The sequence below is a fragment of the Lagopus leucura genome, unplaced genomic scaffold (assembly GCF_019238085.1).
Source record: "Lagopus leucura isolate 7727_CA_CO unplaced genomic scaffold, USGS_WTPT01 Super-Scaffold_100001, whole genome shotgun sequence".
NCBI lineage: Eukaryota > Metazoa > Chordata > Aves > Galliformes > Phasianidae > Lagopus > Lagopus leucura.
Genome location: NW_024962262.1, coordinates 78,445,006 through 78,467,699, shown reverse-complemented (window position 1 = coordinate 78,467,699; position 22,694 = coordinate 78,445,006). Strand labels below are relative to the sequence as shown.

The 22,694-nt window shown below is 36.9% G+C and overlaps 1 protein-coding gene across 1 annotated transcript in view; it reads left to right on the top strand.

Annotated features, from left to right (window-relative positions):
• Positions 1 to 7,954, top strand: part of NCAM2 (neural cell adhesion molecule 2) — a 238,819-nt gene extending 230,865 nt beyond the window's left edge. Inside the window, exons 17-18 of the mRNA XM_042868461.1 lie at positions 2,005 to 2,124; positions 6,166 to 7,954. Of these exons, the coding sequence (XP_042724395.1) occupies positions 2,005 to 2,124; positions 6,166 to 6,277 (232 nt within the window). The 3' untranslated portion in view covers positions 6,278 to 7,954. The remainder of the gene's footprint in view (positions 1 to 2,004; positions 2,125 to 6,165) is intronic.
• Positions 7,955 to 22,694: the final 14,740 nt, after the last annotated feature.

The following is a 22,694-nucleotide window of genomic DNA, read 5'->3' as shown; positions in this document are numbered from 1 at the left end:
TTTATGCATTGCTATCAACATCTGATACACAAATGCAACTCCATGTTGTCTAGAGCTGGTCGTGTAACAGTAATTTCTCCATGACACTTTTTTTTTTTTGCAAGAACAACTATACTATTTAATTATATTTCTTTCTTTGTTGTGGTTATCTTCAGTGAGTCTGATTATAAATAAGTTGAAACTATATTTATTTACCTTATTCTTTGATTTGAATGTTAAGTGTTAAGGGTCAAAATTTGAATTTCTTTCATGCCAAATGCCATTCCCTAAAAGATGTTGACATTTCCCTCATTTGAATATGTCAGATCACATTCTGGATCTTTGAGTGGCTTTTTGATATTTTTTGGTTGTATTTTGATTGGTGGGAAATGTATAGTCATTACTTATGTTCCATATGTAACTAATGTAGATAATACAGTGCATGCAACATACACACAGCCATCTGGAACAGAAAAGCTGAAATATGTTTCCCATAAGGAGTATTCCCCTCCATATAATTTCTAATTATTACACAGTTTGTACTTTTTGTATGGATCGATTCCTCAACTATGAAATATGCACAATAACGTACATTTACCCATAAGATTGTGCATATACAGACATAACAAGTAGAACTTATGTTCCCTCTGCCAGCCCTGTTACGAACCATTATATTTTCAGAGATGTCAGACAGCCATGACTCCACTTGTAACTATATGACAGTGTTATCAAACAGCCGACTCCTATGTAGCACATAAATTAAATGCCTCTGTTACATGCATTGTCTACAGAAATGAGCATGGCATCCATTTATGTATGTTAAAATCAAATTTCAATTGAATAGATAAATAAGCACAAACTATGCATCTAAAATTAAAAATATGTTTTAGGATTCTACCTGTGCATTCTTCCTTAGTCAACTTTGCAATTGCACATTTTTATGTGCTAGATTCCTGTTAGCCTGTAGATTTCCTCGAGTATAATTACCAGAAGATGCTCAAGTTTCCAGGTACTTTCTGAATAGATTGTTGTGCAGCTTTTTTAAAGGTGATCTTTTCAGAAATGATACAAGTATGAGAGATGAATTAGACAAGGATTTAATGAGACTTGTTCTGTGGTGCACAGCAATTTGACTGCTCTCTGTGACACCTGTATTTGGTTACCCTGTGTTTTTAGACTGCAGCTAATAGTTAGAGGATATGATTCCTGATTGGATGTCAGGAGTAGGAAGAAATGTATACATGGAAAGAGATTTTATTTTGAAAATATCAGATGTATCTTGGATATCCTTGGATATCCTTTGATCTGTCTTTCGAGATTCAAAGTATGTCCTGGTCCTATTAATAAATACTGCTTTAAATGCAAACAGTGCTTTGCATATCAAGACCATATTACCAACAAAAGTGTAATGACAATACTCACTGTTCTGTCGTCTTAACAATCCATTGTCCAACTGACACAAAAGTTATTAATTGCCTTGTGTGTGAAAAATTAGCCCCTGTTCCTAAAATGGGGGAATTGCCACATAGAAACAGAGAATTTCTTCCACCAATCTGAAAAGAGTGGGCTTGGTTCTTATGACAAACTGAAACTGTCAGAATCTTAGAAGACTGAAAACACACTTAGGCTATGTATATGCTGCAAGAATGGCTCTTTATACTTCCAAAAATTTCAAGCATAATTGGGCGTCAAGTTCTATACTTACTATACTATGTTAGCCAAATTTATGTCTATTCCCATGAGAAGGTCATCCACTGTTTTATTATTTATTTGTAAACAAAATGCTCTTTTAAGATGCTAATCTATGATTTTTGTGGGATGGGTAAGTAGCCATGCATACAGGATACTTTGAAGACTTCAAGGAATTGAGGACACACTGCTAAGCGTGTCTCAGTGGTGTTAATTGTTGATAATTAGTTCCACTTTTTCTCTGCCAGCTTCTGAAGGGAAGAGATCTTGGTAATTAGTTAAGTGCAATGTAGTTAATATGATGATAAAAACTCAGACTCTTTTAATAATTTTTAGGAAAGATGGATCAAAAGAGCCAATAGTGGAAATGAGAACAGAGGATGAAAGAATCACCAGCCATGAAGACGGGAGCCCAGTAAATGAGCCGAACGAGACTACTCCTCTCACAGAGCCGGAGTAAGTAGCCCAATATTCCCCAGTGTCTTGCTCACAATATTGACTGCAAGGCTGCCCTCACTCTGCCAGGTAAAGAGGTACATGACAGCCATGTGCTGTGGCAGTGCAGTTCGGCAGTGTGGTTTTTTTACAGTAGTTGATCTAAACCACAGTACCCCGAGGGCAATGGCCAAGGTTATCACCAGGCATTTTTCTCTTCTTTCTGTGACCCAGACTCTCACTCACATCAGCCATGGGATGGCAACATAACAATTGTGGGAGTTCTTCAACATACCTGGATGTTAGTGAACATCTTAAGGAACTTTTCTTGCCTTCTCTGCCACTCTGACTCCCATAGAGCTCCTTCTATTATTCTGTTAATGAAGACAGCACCCCGGGGACATGGGCAGCTCTTCCCTATCCTCACTATCCTTCCTACTATTCTTCTGCTGATGGCCCAGGAGGCCCCTCTCATCTCCAGCCATCCCAGCAGCCCATGCCCAGCTCTGGTGGGACGTGGGCCCACACCCCTCTGCCATCCTTGCTCTGCCTGCCATGTTGAGGGGTGGGAACATGAGGGCCTGGCCCTGCCTGCCTCCTTGGATCAGCAGTGTGCCAAGTATTGAGAGAACTCTTATAGAATAGTCTTTTTAATCTTCTGAAAAATACTTGGAATTTCTACTGAGGGGTACTGTAGTGAATCAAGTTATCTAAGGAGTCAGTGGAATGTAATTGTAAACATTATACAAACTACATTAGGTCATGGCTGCATTAGCAGCTAAGCCACTGGTGCCAAATTATTTAATGTCTTTAAAGACATAGAAATGTGGTGGAAGATGATAGCAGCAAAGATTAAGCTCAGATCTTTCTGCTTGTCCAAGTCAGTAGAACAGCTGGCAGACTGAAACACGAAACAGTTAAGATCAAAAATGTTTTATAATCTTACTAAGGGACTGGTCACTGGTTGCAGGGAAAATAGTTAAATCATAGGTATAGGTATAATGGATAAGGTATCTGTTGGGTATTCGTCCCTGAGAGAATAGGGTTGCTGAAAGATACTAGTAATGATGACGATTTCTTTCTTGGTCATTTTTTTTCTGACAACAAATGGCAAAAGGCAGCAGTGCAAGCCACAGCTGGATGAAGGTCAGATGGGTTAGCTAAAGTTTCAGGACAGTGTCACTGAAGAAACCATAGATGAGTCAAAAGCATCAGGCAGTCAGGACGTCTGAAGGGACACTGGCTCTAGGGGAACACTGCAAGACCTTCTGCTAATTCACAAGTCATAACAGATAAAGCAGAGAAGCAATATAAAAAATGGGTGAGATGCCACTGAAGAAAAGGAGGATGCAATAGGATAAGTCTTTCTGGAGGAATAACACACACACATACTGAACAACAGGTGCAACAGCAATCCTGTAGGGAAGAGCTAAGCTTGCAGGAGGGAAGAGCTTCACGGATGAATCAATCAGGTAGTGTCCTGATTGGGCAGGATTCATTATGGCTAATTTAGGCTGCCTTAAAGACATCAGAGTTAAATCTTCAGTTTAAATTAGGTGAAATTTGTACTCAACAGAGGGAGACAGAAAATGACTATGTATTTGAAAGGGATTATTTCAGTACAAGATGTCTACCTATGTGATGCCTGTCTCTTTCTTGAATGTGAATTCAGTCTAAGCTTATGCCTACCTTTCAGGGAGCCTTTCTTGCATTTTCTTTTTGAAGCTGAGCTACATGTACCCAGGCACTATATTGCTTTGAATGTAAAAATTTGTGTAAAATAACTAAGATTTTTTTCCACAATAATGTAGTATTTTCATTATATTTACTCATCATATTACTCAGTAACCTTCATTTAAACTTAACTCACTGTTAAAGCAATATTTGGGATCCATTTGTGACAGATTAGCACAAAGCACTTTTTCCTGAAAGTAAAAAGTTTTAATAATACTGGCAGGAAACCAATATAAGTTGTGTATTTCTTACTGTATTTCTGAAATGTGATTAAAATTCCATGTGCAACATGATACTATAATTAAATTCCTAGTCTGATATTGTTATATTCCTAGTATTCGTTGACTTTTTTCTCCATACTGGGTGAAGCTGGGTGAATTTCAGTATCAAAATGGCTAGGAGCCATTTTCCTATGAAATAGTCATCTATTAGAGAAGTGATTGTTCTAAATTTTGTGTGGGTAATATCAGCAAAATATTGTGATTAGGCCACATGCAGTGCTAGAGGAACTAAATAACATTACTGATTGGTAATAGACAGTGTCTGAAAAACCAAAAGAACCTTTTAATGTTTCCCAGTCCTTTTTTTCTTTGAAAATACTTCAATTTTAAAACATTTTGATTTGAATAATTAATGCTCGCCCAGCTGAAAAATATAGAATGATTTCAAATAGGCACAGCTATATAGTGAGTAAGTGTAAGAAAACTAATATAATCAAATCATTTAAACTTGATTTAGTTAGTTAAAAAAGGAAAACTACTGAATCTGATAATAGAGATTAAATATGAATTAATATTTGACACAAAAGGAGAGGAAAATTTCACAATAACAAAAATATTGTCCTCATCAGTAGGTGAACTGATCACACCATATCTAAAAAAAACACAGGTGTTTTTTTTTTTTTTTGAGACAGTAAGGTCACAGAATGCTGTACTGACTTTTCCAGTGAGGAAAATTAATAAACACTTTATATGTTTGTAGTTTGTTTTATTTCTCTTCTTGCTTGCATTGAAAGCAAGGCTAATTGTGTCATACTGTTTGCATTTACCTGGATTTTGGTTATATCTAGTAATTTTCAACAGAGTTTAGCAATATCTTTCTATTTAAAATGCTTGTACATTATTTGTGACATGTTCTTAATCCACTTCTCAAAAAGTATTTTATTTAAATTTACTTTTAATATATTGTCAATTGCTCAGTTATGACTTAGGCTATGTATTTCCTCCTTTTCAGCACCATCATTTCAGTAACTGCTCTGATCTTACATAAATCTTGGTTAAATATGGTTTATTGTTTTAATACCAGCTCATTTTGCTTCATTAGGCCTATAACACAGGTGTCTCATGAGTTGTGTTTCCTCTGCCTCCATGATTTTTTTTTCTTTTTCAAAAATAGAAAAAAATTCTGCTGTTTCCATTCTTTCAAGTCTTGTGTTGTGGGCTGTTTCGTTTGTGTGCCATGTGGAACAGACAGTTGCTTGACAGCATCCTCTGTGTTCAAAGCCAGAGAGCTGATGATACACATCCCATATTTTACTGTAACAGAAGAAGTTAGTTTTCTCATACATTTTTCTTAGATAAGATTACGCTCATTGTTCAACATCTAGTTAATTTCAGACAGATGAAATGTCATGTGACTGAGAATTTAAGTATTGTTTTGTTTATTGTCATTAAATGCTGTTATTACAAGACATTCCTAAAGGATTCCTCATACAGAATAAAATATAGCACATTGGGACATCAAAGCAATCACAGTGGAAGATTACTGAAACATTTAATGGTTGTTATGAATGGAAAAAAATGCATATGCATACTACTCCCTAGTAAAAAAATACAGAAAACAAACCCAAATTGGAATCAGGATAAATAGCTACTATGCCCGAGAGATATTATTACAGGAACATCTACCTAAACCACACATATTTTTCACAGCTATATTTTTGACAGCTAAGTAGCAGAAGTAGGGAATGATTTTTTAGAACTTTTTGAAAGAAATCAGTGTTTTATCTTTCCTGTAAATACGAGTGGGGATTCCCTTGATATTGGAGTTTAGGATTGTACGATTGTAAGACTCGAAGGAACATTTCTGAAATTAAAATACCATCTGAATGTCTTCATGCATCCGCACAAGAACTGGAAGGGACTAATGTTAATTTATTTGAAAAAAAAGAACCTCAATACTCGTAATAAAATAATTATGTGTTATTTTCATTGACTGATGTTTCTATAAGCACTATGGACTGTATAAAGAATGCACTCCTTGTAGATTTAAATTCCACATCATTTGTTATTTTTTGTAATGTCCAAGATTTCTCTTTTTTTCTGATAGGAAGCTGCCACTGAAGGAGGAAAATGGGAAAGAAGCTTTAAATCCAGAAACCATAGAAATCAAAGTTGCTAATGACATCATCCAGTCAAAAGAAGATGATAGCAAAGCATAAGATAAACTACAGCTTTCTGGATAATACATTTGGATAAAAGCAACCCCGTGACCAAAACTTTACAGCTGACCTTAATTTCCTGGGAAACTTAAGCTTGGAATAGTTAGTACATGTGTACATATGATAAAACAGTTTCTGTCTACAGTTCTTTTCTATTTTTTTGTTAATGGTTTTAGTATGTTGTTTTGCTGACACCAAGTTCCATGGTATAAATTGGAAAAATCTTCTGAATAAGAACTAAAAGTTATTATATGAAAAATCATGTCTTTTTAGAAGAATACTTGGCAAAGCACCCCTAACCACAAACTACACATCATGTCTCTCCAGATCTTACAGGGCAATCTACATAGATAAAGTGCCATTTGTTATTGTATTTATTTCCATTTATAATCAAGGAAAAGTTGAGGTTGCCTTTTAAAAAATGAGAACCAATCTCAGCATAACATTTAAGATCTTATCACTGGCAGACACTCAATAGTCGTTCCAACTGTGCATATCACTTGAAATAAAAAAAGCAACAAACTGTCTTCAACAACACAAAGCCAGCTCTACCTGTAGTTTTACCTGGGTTCTCTTGTATCATAAAAATTTGATAACTATGATGTACATATTTAACTCAAAATGGCTGAATATTTTATCGGATATTGGCCTCATCCTAACTTTAGAGTGTGACTGAAAGGCCCAGGATTTTCAGAATGCCAGATTTTCTACATTAACCTTTGGAAGGTGGTGTGTAAACTGGAATGTAGAATATGTGTGGAAAGGGAACTCTTTTTTCAATAACTTTTGACTTCAAAGGAAACCTTCTAACACAGACTTACATTTGTTGCCCCAGTGTATTTATGCATATGAGTATTCACTCTTCTAACCATTCAGTCAAGGGATAAACTGCATTTAGATTTTCACCACAAATCAGTATGTGAAATATTTGAAGTTGGCCTTATTAAAGAAGTTCTCGCTATGTTATGAATTTTTATCTTATAACAAGATACATAGGAACAGATGGAAAGACTTTGGCTAAGTGGTTAGGAACGTTTTTAAATTTTTAATTAATCAGACCATGTATTAGTCGAAATACTTGTTTCCTGTCAAGCATTTTTTAAGATGATCTATTTTATTATTACGGATAATATGCACTACTTAGAAATTTGGCTAATTTATTTGATGAAAAGGAATATATTTATTAATATTGATTTAATTATGTCACTAATTGGAGTAATACATCCTGCTTCCATTCCAGCATAGTGTATCCACATCTATCAACCTATTCAAAATATTTCTTTGGAAGAAGTAGATAAAATAGTGAACTAGATTAGAAAATTCTACTTGTTAGGATCAAACTGTAGAGTACCTTGTGAATTTTTCACATCTAAGTCATACTCAAGGTTTTAGTGTAGCTTTACTCAGCAAATTATGTCCTCTCCATACTGTATCTGAATTTTGCTATTATTTGCAAACTTCTACCTAATTTCACATAGAATGTCATCAACTCTTAGCTGATATTTTATTGTTATGTCAAAGTGGTTGACTTTTGTGCAGTAAAGCTAAAAGTGAAATGTAAAAGAATGTTGTTACATTTGAGGATAATGGCACATTTACCATCTTGATAACCCAAACATTATCGGATTTGAAAATGATGAGGAGATAATGAACTTTCAGATCTTCCTTATTTTTCAAAGGCACTCATTTTATCAAAAAAGAAAGAAAGAAAGAAAGAAAGAAAGAAAGAAAGAAAGAAAGAAAGAAAGAAAGAAAGAAAGAAAGAAAGAAAGAAAGAAAGAAAGAAAGAAAGAAAGAAAGAGAAAAAGAAAAAGAAAAAGAAAAAGAAAAAGAAAAAGAAAAAGAAAAAGAAAAAGAAAAAGAAAAAGAAAAAGAAAAACCAAGCACTTTTAGTTACTTTGGGAAAAACCTACAGTGAAACTAGTAGTTGAGAGCAGAGGCATAACGCTGATATGGCTAGATGAGAAGCCAAATTCCCACAAAATCATAATCAAAATGAAAAGTATGAGTAAGAGCAATGATTGACAAAAGTAATGAAAAAGAATAATTTTAAACTGCTGCATAATAGTTTCTTTAAATGCTAAGGAATTACTTCTGGATAAAAGAAAGTTGAAGATATTCCTCTATAGCCTGTCACTGTTGCTCCCACATACTGCAGGCAGTATTATCAAGTATCTGCTTGCCTGTTAAATTTCTGTCCTGTTTCTTTCAGAGTAGTGTGCACAGTGAGCAGAACTGCCTCCTACTTTATAATTAAGGTTGTCTTCTTTATGTATGTGAATATATATATTCTTTCTACAAAGTACATGTATGCAACTGGGCTTTCTCCCTCTATTGAAATGCAAGGAAGGGACCTGGAAAATTCGAGTAGTTGGATGTGATTGATGTGGTTTGAACATCTATACCCCGCATCATCTCAAGCAGTATTATTAATAAGATGAAGGTACAAGACCTCCTTTCCTCTTCTGCCTGACATCACAAAGTTAGGTGGTGCTGTGCATTCTCAAATAAGACAAGGTTCACTAAGCAAATGGTGCTTTTTCTGAAGCCAGCACAATCATTTGCACAAGGTTCCTATACAATGGATGCAGGGCTAACACTGTCTAGGCTCAACTGTAGTTGCATTTCAACTTTTTAGTACTTCTTGCTAAAATTTATGCAAAAAACTTAACATGGCTTAACAACTAAAAGTTGGATGTTGTTTTTTTCTTGTTGTTTTTGTTTGTTTGTTTGTTTTAACATAGCCTCTAATCCCAGTGTGAAAAGATTAGAGGATTTAAAAGGTTTCTTCAGCAGATTTAGTATTAATACTCCTGTCTTACTATCTACTAGTAAAATATGCAGCAAAATTATTTCAATAATGGAAGCAAAAGCATTTCCTACTATATTGGAATACAAATCAAAATCTGTTTCCAGAAGTGTTTCTGATTATAAGTCTCTTGCCAGTTGGGCTGAGAATTGAACAGTTTGTTATTACTGGTAGACTGCTCCAAGCATGCCCCTTGGTCTGTGAACTAATAGGTTATCTCTTGTGTTTTGCCTCTGTGCTTTGCAGGAGGAAGCCAAACTATGATAAAATTCTCAAGACCACTAGTATTTGCAAATGTTTCCAAATGAGGGACAGCGCACTGTAATTTGTAAGATGTGTGTAGAACTGGAGTAACCTCATGTCTTTATTTTCTTTTCTGATTCTAGACTTAAAAGAGAAAGAACCAGGTATCTGTATAAATGTCACTTTTACTGTCTAAAAGTAATTTTAAGTGTTGGCATGAAATGTCAGAAGAGTTGACAGAATATAACTATTTGTAAAAATAACCTGAATTGTTACGCCAGTGTACTCCACGGAGGAGTGTGAGAGGGCTGAAATTATGGACAAAATGGAATGTGGCAGTGACAATCTCTCTTCAACAAAAAATAAGGAGTAAAATTAAGTAAAATGACTTAGGTTTTTTTGTTGTTGTTGTTGTTTTTAGTAGCATTCTGATTTACCACAATAATAACAAAAGAAAAAAAAAATTAACCTTTTACAGTTTAGTATATAAATGTACTACGAAGAGGTTTTCTGGTTTTGTTTGTTTGATTGCTTTTTGGTTTTGTTTTTTGTTTTTTTACTTATAAAGTTTGTGAGTTTTTTTTGTTTGTTTTTTTGTTTTTGGTGGTTGCAGAAATATTTACTATTCTGGTGATGCTAATGCCTAATGTGACAAAGTTTAATTTATTTAGGCTTCAGGCCTTGCAAGAAATTTTTGTGTGGCTAAACCCATTGCTCATATGGCATCCAACAGACACCAGTGGAGTCAGCATGAGCAGGAGGATGGATGTACTATCATAGAAAAGCTTGCAGGACTGAGCTGACTTTGATATATACAACGTAGTTACACAGTGACAGTCACATACAAAGGCTGTTTGACAACAGTCCATAGTAGAGTAAATTCCACCTCCTGTCTTCAGCCTCTGCGTTGATGTTCATCCAAAAAGTGGCTTTCTTTTTATGATGGTATTTATTTATTTAAGTGCCAATCATCAAACTGTAGTATAATAATCATGCCATTTTTCTGTTTCCTAGACCAGATAATGGAAATGTATTTGTGCCTTTTGATAGCATGCCACTTTGCTTTATTAAAGAAAAAATCTTCAGTAATTTGTCTACAAAGCCTGTTTAAAGTATTCGAAAGCTTTACCATGACATACATTTCTGCTCAGATATGCTCAAATACTCATCTAAAGTAAACTGGAGACAATACTTTCAATTCAGTTTAATATTTTAAACACAAAATTGGCAAAAAAAGCTATTGAAATCACAATTCTAGTGAGGGTCATTGTGGGTGTGTTACTGCTGAAAAGATTCAAGTAGATGGAGCACATGGGGAGTATGAAAGGGTGTTTTGACCAATTTTTCAAGTTAAAGAGTCAGATAGAAAGTCTCTCTAGTTTTATTTAGGCACTTAGATATAAAACATTAGCATCTTTTCTCAAATCTAAAAGATGACGAGGAACATTTTCCCACCATTTTACCTCTGGAGTAAAACTGCAGTGAATATTTGTTTTGCAGTCATTTGTGGTCTCATCATCCCTGTGTAATCTGTCATAGGAAGTCATACCTTTGTAAAGTGCTTGTGTCTGCTGGATGGCATTCACTCCTGATTAAAGGAGAGGTCTACAGAGAGGTGCAGAAAACACTGTGAATAAGGTCTTGGGGGAATCCAAGTCTCACTGCGGTTTAGGACACGAACTCACTTCAGTGGGGCCTGAATTTCACCCTTTTATCTCAGTGAGGCTCCACATGTCTTTGTCCAGTTGAGTCGTCCAGGTATAAGCAGAACTTAAATATCCTATCAAGCTCCTGCTAACATTTTGCACAGGGAAGGCTTGCCTGTGGAGTTTGTAGTGATCAGGAAACACAGATAAAGGACCATGACTTATGTGTCCAGAATTAAGAAGTAAAGCATCCTTACAAATAGTTTGTTATGATTGCAGTGTTTTAAGTAAAGTCATTCCACAAAGTATTGTTTCTTGTTAAATCACATTGTTTAACTTCAGATGCTTGTGCTGATCAATGCAAAGCATGGTTGAATGGGTAATTTAAAAAAATGTTCCACCCCTTTTTCAGATTGTTTCATATCATTCCCTGGAAAGCACTCACTAAATTTTAAGTGACCTTCAATATTTCCAATGTGTTCTTAGATCATTTCATTTGAACCTGAGCCAGAAAGAAACCTTTCTGTTACAAATTTGGCTTTGGACGTAGTTCGGAGAAAACACAGTTTACTTGTCTATTTCTCCTCTTAAAAGGCATTGTGAACCTCATGATGTTTGACTTTCAAACTTGAATATTGGCCATTTGTAGCCCAGAGAAATGAAATAAGTATTTATTGCCAAATTTGTATTGGCAGCTTTAAGTCACGGGTGAGATTGGAAGTGGGCAAGATGTCCGGCTTCGGTGCTGACAAAATTAAGAGAAGGATAACAAGTGCAAACGAATGAACTGAGAGAGGGCTCAGAAACTGGGAGGCCTTAAAGATACTGGTGGGCAAGTGGAGAGCTACTAAAATAAAAGATGCTACTACAGACTGTAAAAAGGAGAGAAGGGTTAAAGTTAGCCCTGCTGCATCCTTTAAGTCTGCTGTGTGAGAAGGCTATGTTTTTAAATGCAGAGTACAGAGTTGGGGGAAGGGAAAGTCCCTACAGATTGGTGGTAGACAATATAAAGCAGTCAGATCCCCCAGGAAGGGGAACTTTGTTGCTTTTGGTGTAGAGTTCTCACTACGAATTTTGAGCTACGTAAAAGATTTAAAAAAAAAAAAAAAAAAGAAAGAAAAAAAAAAAGCTTTCCTGCTACAATGAGCACTCAGTATGTATTTGTATGCTGTGTACAGTATGAGCTAAAGCATACCATATATTGTTTTTGTTATTCCACACGTTGTCAACAGCCCACTTGCGATATATACCACCTGAATTATATATTAATAAGTTAGCTACCACTGGAGCTAGTTTGTTTCTTGTTTCCAAATCTTATGTCCCTATGAAATGCTGTGTATATATATATATCTCTATACTGTAAAAAGAAGTAATATCGCAGATGCTGGTTTTGTATTTATGAAAGACATTGAAAGTATGGCTTAAAGTATATCAATTATTTGTCACTCTTCACCATTTGTATATTAATAGTAAAGATACTTTTACTTTAATGAAGTATTGTAGTTCACATTTATTTTTGCTAAGTGTCTTTCTCTCAACGATGTCTGATTCATTAGGAGACTTACTGCCAAAAAGAAGCATATAAATTGCTTCTTTTCCTCCATTATAGAAGTACTGAATAATGCTCAAGCACTTATGCAATTTATTATTCTCTTTTCTGTCAAAATACATCATTGTTATTAAGAACTACTGTTGTTGCATCCCCAATCTCTAGCAGAGCTCGAGGCTCATTACAATCAGCCCCTATATGTTAGCATTGAAAGGTAATCCTTTTTCTGAAGAATGAGAGTGCAACATTTTAAAGGCATTTAGTGTATTCAAGCCAAAGAGCAGAAACTAGCTTGTTTTGCCAAACTTTGAGCCTTCCAAAAGGCTCCTTGTAAATACATTAGGAGCACCAGGAACTGGTCATAACAGGCTGGTCACTGTCTGCCATGAAATGGGCTTTTACTTCATTACTGGTCTTCCACTAAGGCAGAAGATGAGTGAAGCACACTCCAGCCAGCACAGTTAAGCAACTCTTCTGAAAAGGCAGAGGTACAGACAAGCCCTCTCTTGTTACCAGTAAAATGAAGAGGCTCACACAGACATTTGCTGGATTGTGTTTTAGTGCTCAAGCTTTCTCTAACAAATTGTGTGAACCAAAGGATGGAGGGGGCTGTACATATGAGGAAAAAAAAAGCAAAAAGCAAAAAAAAAAAATGTTTCATACAACAGTGTATTCATAGCTGTATCTTCTTTTTTCCACAGTTCTCATTCAGCAGATGTCTTAGCCATGTGCTTTCTTAAATGTCAGTTACAACATCAACAATTAGCTAAATGGTTGAAAAAACTGAGCCAAAGAGAACTGATTTAGAAGAGCTGACATCAGTGTGAAACTTTTTCATATAGGTATATGTCTAGCTCAGAAGTCATTTTCATCAGATTATGCATAAATTCAGATCAGCTATCTTTATAGTTAATCATCTGAGTGCACTGGTGGTAAGAAAGGTCCCCCTTTAATTTACAGGTGAATGGTAAATACAACTGTTGTGAATTACTGATTATGCAAAGATAATGTAGGATACCTTCAGAAACAGAATCAACTTCTTAAAATTCCACCTTGATGCTCTGGTGTATTTCAGACCTACTACTCAAAATACAAGAAAATCTATTTAAATGGAGATTCGGATAACTTGATAAAGACAATTTATTTACCTGTGTTATTGCTAATAACCTAAACACAGATAATGCCCCACCAAGGACATGAATAAAATGGAAGAAACGTGTCACACTGTGTATTCCTGGGTAAACAAAAGATTACCTTTCTCATTTTGGCCCTGACAGACCATGATAAACAAACAACATTTGTAAATTCATTCCTATGTGGAAAACGTATATGTTTGAGGATGTGGTTTGAACTTACTTGGTTTATGAAACATTATATATAACAGTGTAACACTTAAATTTCAGTAATTAAACCATTCCACAGTCATACCAATATAAAACATTGGCAACAGTACTGCTGGAAAAACAGAATTAAATGTCTGTCAGCATACGGATCAGGTCATGCAGTGAATTTCTAGATTTCATTCCAACGCTCTTTATCAATAAGATGAACAGAAAAAAATTTAATTAAAAAGAAAAGTTTTCTTCTATTAAGTAAATGTCATGAACAAATGATATCTTTCAAACAGAAAAAGAAAAAACAGTTTCCTTGCCTTAGTCCAAGACACGATAAACAAATTTTACTTCAGTACAATTTTATCATGAGGAAGAAAGTAATAATTTACTTGTATCTGAAGGGCTCAATCACCTTTAACCATTCAAAAGAGGAAGATAAGTAGCAGTTCTAGGATACATTCCAGAACTACAACAAAAAAATGAATGCTATGACTTCTGAAACAATTGCTTTCAAATGGATTTGAGAATTTACAGATATATTTTAAAAGTGCAGATCATGCAAAATGTAATGACTCCTTGGACACAGCGTTCTCCAAGTATTATTAAAAGGTCATTTGCAATGCACTTCAAACCGTTATCTTCTAAGTATGGCGAAATGAAACTGGTGACATTTTTTAGTAGTTTCTTATGGCTTTTCACTGTTGAGGAGTGATCTAATGAAGCCATTCCTTAGTAGGATGTTAGGGTTGAGAATTACACTGCAGCGGCACCTCTGCCTTCACGTTGTTCACAACGTGCCCAAGGGTTGGAGTGTTTTGTTCTGACATGTATAGAAAATACACACTCGGTGGAAAGCAGTCTCTTGAAAAAACTAAAGATATTCAGTCTGTAAAGTAATAATTTTGTGTCTGTGAGCGAAGGAAAACAAATAAACAGCAGATGTATAATCTGGTGATAAAAAATGCAATTGTAATACCACTGTTGCTTATATCGCCACTTCTGTTCTTCCCTGATGCAACATAAACGCCTTAAGCGGAAACACCTGAAGGATTCATGTCGTTGGCCTGGGCTGAGGGTTGGGGACCTAGCAGTGCTGCAAACGTGACCAAATGTCAGGCTGTTATCTGTGGGCTTGTTCCCTGCATCACTTTGGGGCACAACTTTGCAGATCCCACTCAGTGTCTGCTGGCTGAGGGCATGGCAGCAAAGCAGTAACAAACAGACATAAGAATCGCTGAAACCAATCTATCATTTGCTGATGGATTTACAGCTAACCTCACTAATTAAAGCTAGTATTGATTGTATTTTTCTGATGATAGTGAAAGATGACCACTGTGAAGCTGGCATGAGGGCTGGCAAATCTCTGAGTCTGGGGCACCATGTGTAGCACTCAGGGCACAGCAGGGTTTGCTGCCCAATTCTTCTCAACACCCCATCAAGAGCAGCAGGGCGGCAGCCTCATGCTGAGTGGGCTGGGACACGGTTCTGGCTGTGGCCCAGCTGGTGGGGCCATGACTGGGGATGCAGGGCGTTGGCCTTGCTGGGGCTGGAGCTGATGCAGATGGGCTGGGGGGTCTGGGTAAGCTTGAGAGAGCCCCTGTGGTGTGCAGGGACTGTTAGGTCTGGGGGTGACCTCGGGGCCTGCAGAGCGAGAAAAAAATTCACAGAGCGGTAAGAAGGTAGCATACCTTTGCACCAGGGTTAAAGGCTTAGAAGGAAAACAATATTTTGGAGATAAGAATTGGGTAAATGTCAATTGCCGACATTTTAAAGTACTATGATGTTGCTCATTCTGGCAATTTAGGTTGATCTTTTTTTCCGCAGCTGAGAAAAATACAGTGCTAAAAGTAGATAAATCCATCTTAGCAGATGGATCTTGTTATATTTCGTATTAGGTCCTTGAGAGATAAGCTCCTTGTCATTTGTAATTTGTTTTAAGTGGAAGAGCAGAAGGCTGAAGGCTGTCATGAAGATGGGAAAAGCAGAGGGCTGAGGTGCAGGAGGCACGGTTTCCATGCCGGGCGCTGGCTGCTTGGGCTGAGCAAATCAATGGGAAGGAGCGAGCAATGTTTCTTCTCCTCACCTTGTCTATTTTGTGCTGAAGATTTATGGACCCATTTATCTTACTGATTTCAGTGAGACTACATGCAATAAATATAAGAACAAGTCTGAACCATTTGCAAGATTTAAGCCTTAGATTAAATGTGGGTTTTGTTTGGTCTTCTGGCAGAGAAGTCTTCTTGCTGCCACTTCACACCGTGTTTGCACGTTTGCATTGTGATGTATTACTGCATTCAGTTCTTGTGGTGCAAATCTTATTAGTCACTTGCTCAGTAATTTAGTTGTTGCTGCTACTTGGGGATGGGTAACCAATTCATGGGCATAGCATGTGTTCTTGCTGTGTGGCAGTGTTGGATTAGACAGAGCAGACCTGTTAATGTTGATCATGATACTGTTACCTCTACCCCAAAGAATTCTGAATTCCGGTTACAAAAAACTGAATGTTGATGCTCAGCTCTGAAACAGAAGTTATCTTGACTGATTATGCTGTTAGATGTGTGACATGTGCATGTCTGCACTAAAGTGCAGCTGGTGACTTCTGTGAGAGAAGGCAATTGCATTGGCTGACTGCTCAAAACATAGCAACTATTTCCTCCCTACAGTGGACCACCTGATTTTCCCCAGAAATACTGAAGTAATATAACAAACTAATGAAACACTAACTTAGTAGCATTATTTACATCTGAAAACATCCATACTACCTGTAGCTGTAAAATTAACCTCTTCTAAGATTTTATTTTTGCTTGGTAGTCTCTTTTCAGGATAGCACTCAGGCATCAAAGGGGTTAAATTTTTATCTTTTGTTTCTAAGAAAAGGAGTTATTGTCAGAGTGACTGTATTAGGCAAGCTTATTGTTTATTGATATTGCTGCAGTACCTGAGGGCACCAAGCGTGCTGAAGTGGCAAGAAACCATAATTCTAGCCCCCCAAATCCATAGTCAACACAGAGAAAATGGCAGAGGAGGAAGGAGGGAAAGTTTATGTAATAAATCACAAGAAATATGTATTGAGGGCAAGAATTATATGTTTAATACTTTTTGATCATGTTTTATTCTGAAAAGGAGTAGGATGGGTGAAATGAGTAGAAAGAGTTCAGTATGATATAGACTTAGGCAAGGAATGCATTACAAGGTTACTGAGAGAGAGAAGATTGAAAATTTATTTAAAAAATGTATTAAAACCAAAATAACCAATTTGATGGTAGAAATGATTTTTGAACAATGAAAAGCAGGTGATAGACATCATAAATTTTAGATGGATACTGTAAGAAGTCCTAACTTCTGCTTGGAGGGGTGGGAAAGATATCTATGCAAAAGATACATGGGATGTCTGATCTGATGATTTTCTCTGATAACTAGAGATTGTGATTAGGGTAGAGTTATCCTAATTCTTTGTAACTTTCTGAATATATCTCATTACTCTACTGTGAATTTTGATTGGGAATGGGAGGTTTTCATACAGTGGCTGCATTTCCTGCATTGCTGGCTGTGGTCTTCCTCGGTGTCATAGTGGCAGCAGCCATCTCAAGTTCTTAGTGAATATCTACCTGGTCATGCCTTATATCGTCATACTGGTGGAAACTGACAGGCCTGTAGAGTCAATTTATTATAAACACAGAAAAGAAGTGGAGGAGTGTAAGCCCCAAATTCATACTTTTTCTTTGGTTTATACTGATGTAATTGACTGTTTCTACTAAAGCAAGCTGCTCTTTGTGGAGCTCTTTGTTCTAGTGTTTGTTTGCTTGTTTGTTTTCCAAATATTCCCAGAGGTTTCTGACGTGCCTTGTGTTGGCCTGTTCCTTTAGTACTGAGTACATAACTGTGACTGAAGCATTTTCCTTGTTCTGTAAGCAATTCATCTTTTTCTTCTCCGGCTCTATTTCTCTAATTCCACTGACAAGCATGGAGCAGCTAGGTGTGCTGTAAAGCTCTGCCTGAGGTGGAACATTTGCGGGCTTCAGATTAATTATATTCCCTGTGTCTTTTCTTTTTTATGGATGTTTTTAGAGTAGTCTTGCAGAGAGATTAAGCTCAATTTGTGTAATTGGATAATTATTCTTCCGTGGAAGCTTTCTGCTGTCAAACTTGAATCTTAAAAACAGCAGACAGGAGAAGCACACTGCTGCTTCTGTCTTCCTTTCTATCTGCTCAGGCCCTTTCTTGGACTGATGGACCATTCCCAAATTAAGTTATTCACGGCTCCATTGTGTGACCTACAGATCTTGCCAGACTTGTCCGTGTAACAGCACCATAGCTTAGACTTTGAAAGGTTGTCAGTTGGGCGAAAGGTTGTGTTTGAGCCTTAGTTTGTATGTTTTACTTCAGTAATTTACCTGAGCAAGTAGGCAGATCAGAGGAGTATGCTATACAATAGAGTATATGTACCATGGAAGGTTTTTGGTGGTACTTGTTTATATCTAAGCTAATGGTGCTTCTGACAGGAATGCCCAATTTTGAGTGAACTAGAGGAGAACTTGGTGGTAGGCTGCCAGGCATTGAAAATTTTTACTCTATATTTTTGTTTTGTTTATAAATCAAATTCCTAGCTCTCTCTAGGCCTGCTCACAGAATGACTGCATAATATGAGTCATTTAAACATCTCTTTGGTACAGCAAAATAACAGGTCTCCATTTCAAAATTGACTAATTCATGCATCTTAGATTCTTCATACACCTTCTTTTGTTAACCTTCATTCATATCCGTTCAAATGAGTTCAGAGTAGGTTGTGATTTTCTAGAAGCAAAATAGACTGCAAGTATTTTCCAACAGCCTGAATGCATTGCAGAAGGTAATACTGTTAAGATAGTAATGTAAGTTGCTGCATCCTCATAGCAGCATAGAAGGATTTTGGGGGGTGTTTTTTTTTTTTCGGTGGGGGGGGGGAGGGGAGAGGGGAAGTTGTTTGTTTGTTTTAATGTATTTAGTAATAAGAAATACTCTCAAAGAATTATTTCAAATACACAATTTCTGTGCTGTGTCTTTTTTGTAGGCAAATTGATTGCTGCTGTTAACAAGAAGCTTGTCAGTCTCATAGGTGTGTGCTAGCATGTGATAATCAAGAATATGTTAGAATATATAGCAGAGACTTGCAATGTTAGTTACAGTCTCTCCTTTACTAACTTTCTGCAACAATACTTGTACTTAGGCTGCCATTGCATCATGCTGCATTTAAAACTGCAAAGGATGTCTTGAGTTGGAAGGGAAATTAAAGATCATCTATTTCCAACCCCTCTGTTATGTGCAGAGACACCTTCCACTGGACTAGGTTGCATGAAGTCCTATGTAGCCTGGCCCTGAACACCTGCAGAGATGGAGCATCCACAAGTTCTCTAGGCAACCTGTTCCAGTGCTTTACCACTATCATTATCAATAATTTCTTCCTTGTATAAATCTATGCTTTTTCACTTTAAAACTACTACTGTTGTCCTATCATTACATGCCCCTCCCAATCTTTCACTTCAGGTATTACGTGGCCAGCATAAGTTCTTCTCAGAGCCTTCATATCTCCATACTGAACAAGCCTGTTTGCTTCAGCCTTTCTTCATAGGAAGGGTGCTCCAGCCCTTTGATATCTCCATGCCCTCTTTTGGACTCACTATAACAGCTCTGCATCTTTCTTGTGCTGGGGGCTCCGGGCCTGGATACAGTACTCCAGGTGGGGCATCATTAGGACAGAATACAATAAGACAGTTGCCTTCCTTGCTCTGTTGGCCATACGTCTTGTTCTGGTTGAGCATAACATTGAGTAACAGTATAGTTTAAGTGTTGGGTTTTTTTAGATCCAAATCAGTTGGGTGCAGACAACATACACATAACCTCTAGGCCTAGCTTCTCTTCTTTTTTTTTTTTTTTTTTTTTTTGTCCCATTAAAAGTTACTCTGTTATAGTAAGAAAAGACAGTATTTTCCCAAAGAAAAGGTTTTCAGCTTGCTAGATACAGACATATAGATACAGCTTGTAAGCTTTGTTTGTTTTTATTTCTTAACAGTGTAATTTCTTCAGTGCAAAACCTCTGTACTTGCACTCAAATTAAGATAGCTTCATCACTTTCTACAAAGTATTTCAGAAATAAATATCATAATTGCTTCCTTTTCATCACAATATTGTACCAGCCGACTGCTTCAGCTAGCCAACCTCCTCAGACCATCCAGAACTGCCAAAACATCTGAGATAATACACATTCAATTACAGTATTGTGAAGATGAACCATCTGTGCTAGGATATCCAGTGTTGCATGAGAATGAAAATAGAAACATGCAAAATTCCAGCTAAAATTCCAGTTTATTGTGAGTCCCAGTGTGACATAAGTGAATTGGACTCAGTCAGTTCCTGCCATTGTTAAATAACCATCATTGATTTAACCACTTGCAATTAAGGCCAGAATTAGAAAGAGTATGTCGAGTATGCTGTGGAATCCACTGAGACCAAAGGGAAGTAAACTTCAGCATGCTCAACAACTGGTAGTAATTTTATCAAAGCTTCACTTTACTAATGGAACCAAATTCAGTCCATATTTAAGGAGTCTGGAAGTATGCTTTCTTTCTGTTAGTCTTTACTCCAAAGGGATGGAGCAGATAATGAAAACAGTTTGCTATCAACACTTTTTCACTGTCCACATTTCCTTATGCCTTTCCCTTGACTTCAGTATATATGTCTTTAAACAAGGATAACCTACACTTTATCCTGCAGTATCTCTGAGATTCCTATCATAGGGATAGGAGCAAACCTCTGTGCCAAAGATGACGTGCAGTCAGTGCTTTATATTCACTGATGGCTTATAAACAGGTCTACTTCTCAGAGCAGCTCTTTCCTGGGATTTTTAAGTGACTATTTTGGATAAAGTGGAATATATTTGCTAAGATAAAATAAACTTACTTGTATACAAGGATTGTATAGCGTGTGGAAAATATTCTAATTTAAAGCCATTTCTTTTTTCAAAGATCACTAGATTTTTAGCTTTTGTTAAAGGTAATGAGCATCTTCTACTTCTGCAGCAGCACAAAAGGCTGAATAGAGGAAGAAAAAACATTCTACTGGTTAGCTGTTATCCTAATGACATTCCTAATGACTTAAATTGAAAGAGGGCATGGAGATATCAAAGGGCTGGAGCACCCTTCCTATGAAGAAAGGTTGAAGTAAACAGGCTTGTTCAGTATGGAGATATGAAGGCTCTGAGAAGAACTTATGCTGGCCATGTAATACCTGAAATGAAAGATTGGGAGGGGCATGTAATGATAGGACAACAGTAGTAGTTTTAAAGTGAAAGAGCGTAGATTTATATAAGGAAGAAATTATTGATAATGATAGTGGTAAAGCACTGGAACAGGTTGCCTAGAGAATGACTGGGTTCCAATGACTGCCCAGGGAGGTGGTGGAGTCACCGACCCTGGGAGTGTTCAAGGAAAGGCTGGATGTTGTGTTGAGGGACATGGTTTAGTGGGAGCTATTGGGAATAGGTGAACGGTTGGACTGGATGATCTTTTAGGTCTTTTCCAACCTTGGTGATTTTGTGATTCTGTGATTCTGTGAAATGCAGTGTATTCCAAATTTTAGCCAGAGTTACAGAACAATTTCTGTTATATGCATACTGTTTTACATGAGAAACAAAGCAGGAAAAAAAGTGGAGCAGGAAGGCAGAATAGTTGGCTGCAGGAAAGAGAGTAGTTCCATAAGAATGAATTCAATTTCCAAGTGAGAAGATAACCTCTTATTCTGTGATGTAGTATTAGCCCATGTTAGGATCTGTTCATTTTGTGCCTGATTTCCTCTGTTGATGGAGAGAGGATAACAAAGTTCCACTGCTATTATATCTTTCACTCTCTGTATGGACCAGAGAACTCTGGATGCAGAGCATGGATGCCCTGGCCATTCTGGATGACCCCTGGGTTTATTTGGATGATAAGCTCTGTCTTACTCATTGGCTAAGAGGTAATTTATAGGCATCCCTACTCTTCTCACCCATCTCTTCAGCACATCTGATGCAGGATCTCTGTAGAGTAGCAAGATAATGCCTTTGCACTCATTCACACTATGGGAAAGGTGGCTTTCAATAGTTTCACACTTTTTCTACAATACTGTCTCTGAGCCCAAAAGATCCAGATTTTGAAGACTATTCTGCTCAGAATATAAGACCTGAAACTGGAATAGCCTTCCTGAAGTGCTAGGCATTCCAAGATGCACCTTTCATTTTCCACTGGGTGCATTTAAATCTGGAGCATTGTGAACCCTGTGACCTGGGTGTTTGTTCTGAAGCCTGCCTCCATCCTCATTTGCCATTTTAGCCTCTCCAAGGACACCTAAATGTGCACAGTTCATTGTGCTGATATGGCCATCTCCATCCAGCTGACTGCCTTGAAAAAGTCAGGCCTTTGCAAGTCTTCTATACCATGTGCAGGCAGAGCCTGTGAAAGCAAGGCTTCTACAACCATGGGGGGAATTATATTTATTGGGCCAAGCTGTGAAAAAGAATAAACCTCCAGGGTTTATGAGGAGGGTACAATCGTTACTACTGCTGGTTTTAAATTGCATTGATTGACCCCACTCTTCCATTTACTAAAATATTTTTATAACAGGTCCACCTATAGCTTGCTGCTGTCATACAAAGCTTTCAAAATGAGACACTGAGCCTGAATATAAAGATATGTTGAAAAGTGATTGAATCAGCAGTATGACCCTGAGATTTTTCGGAGACGTGCATCAGCATGCAGTGGTTAATATAATTTTCTGAATCTGCATGTATACAAACCCTTCCTGATAGTTCACAATAATCATCTGC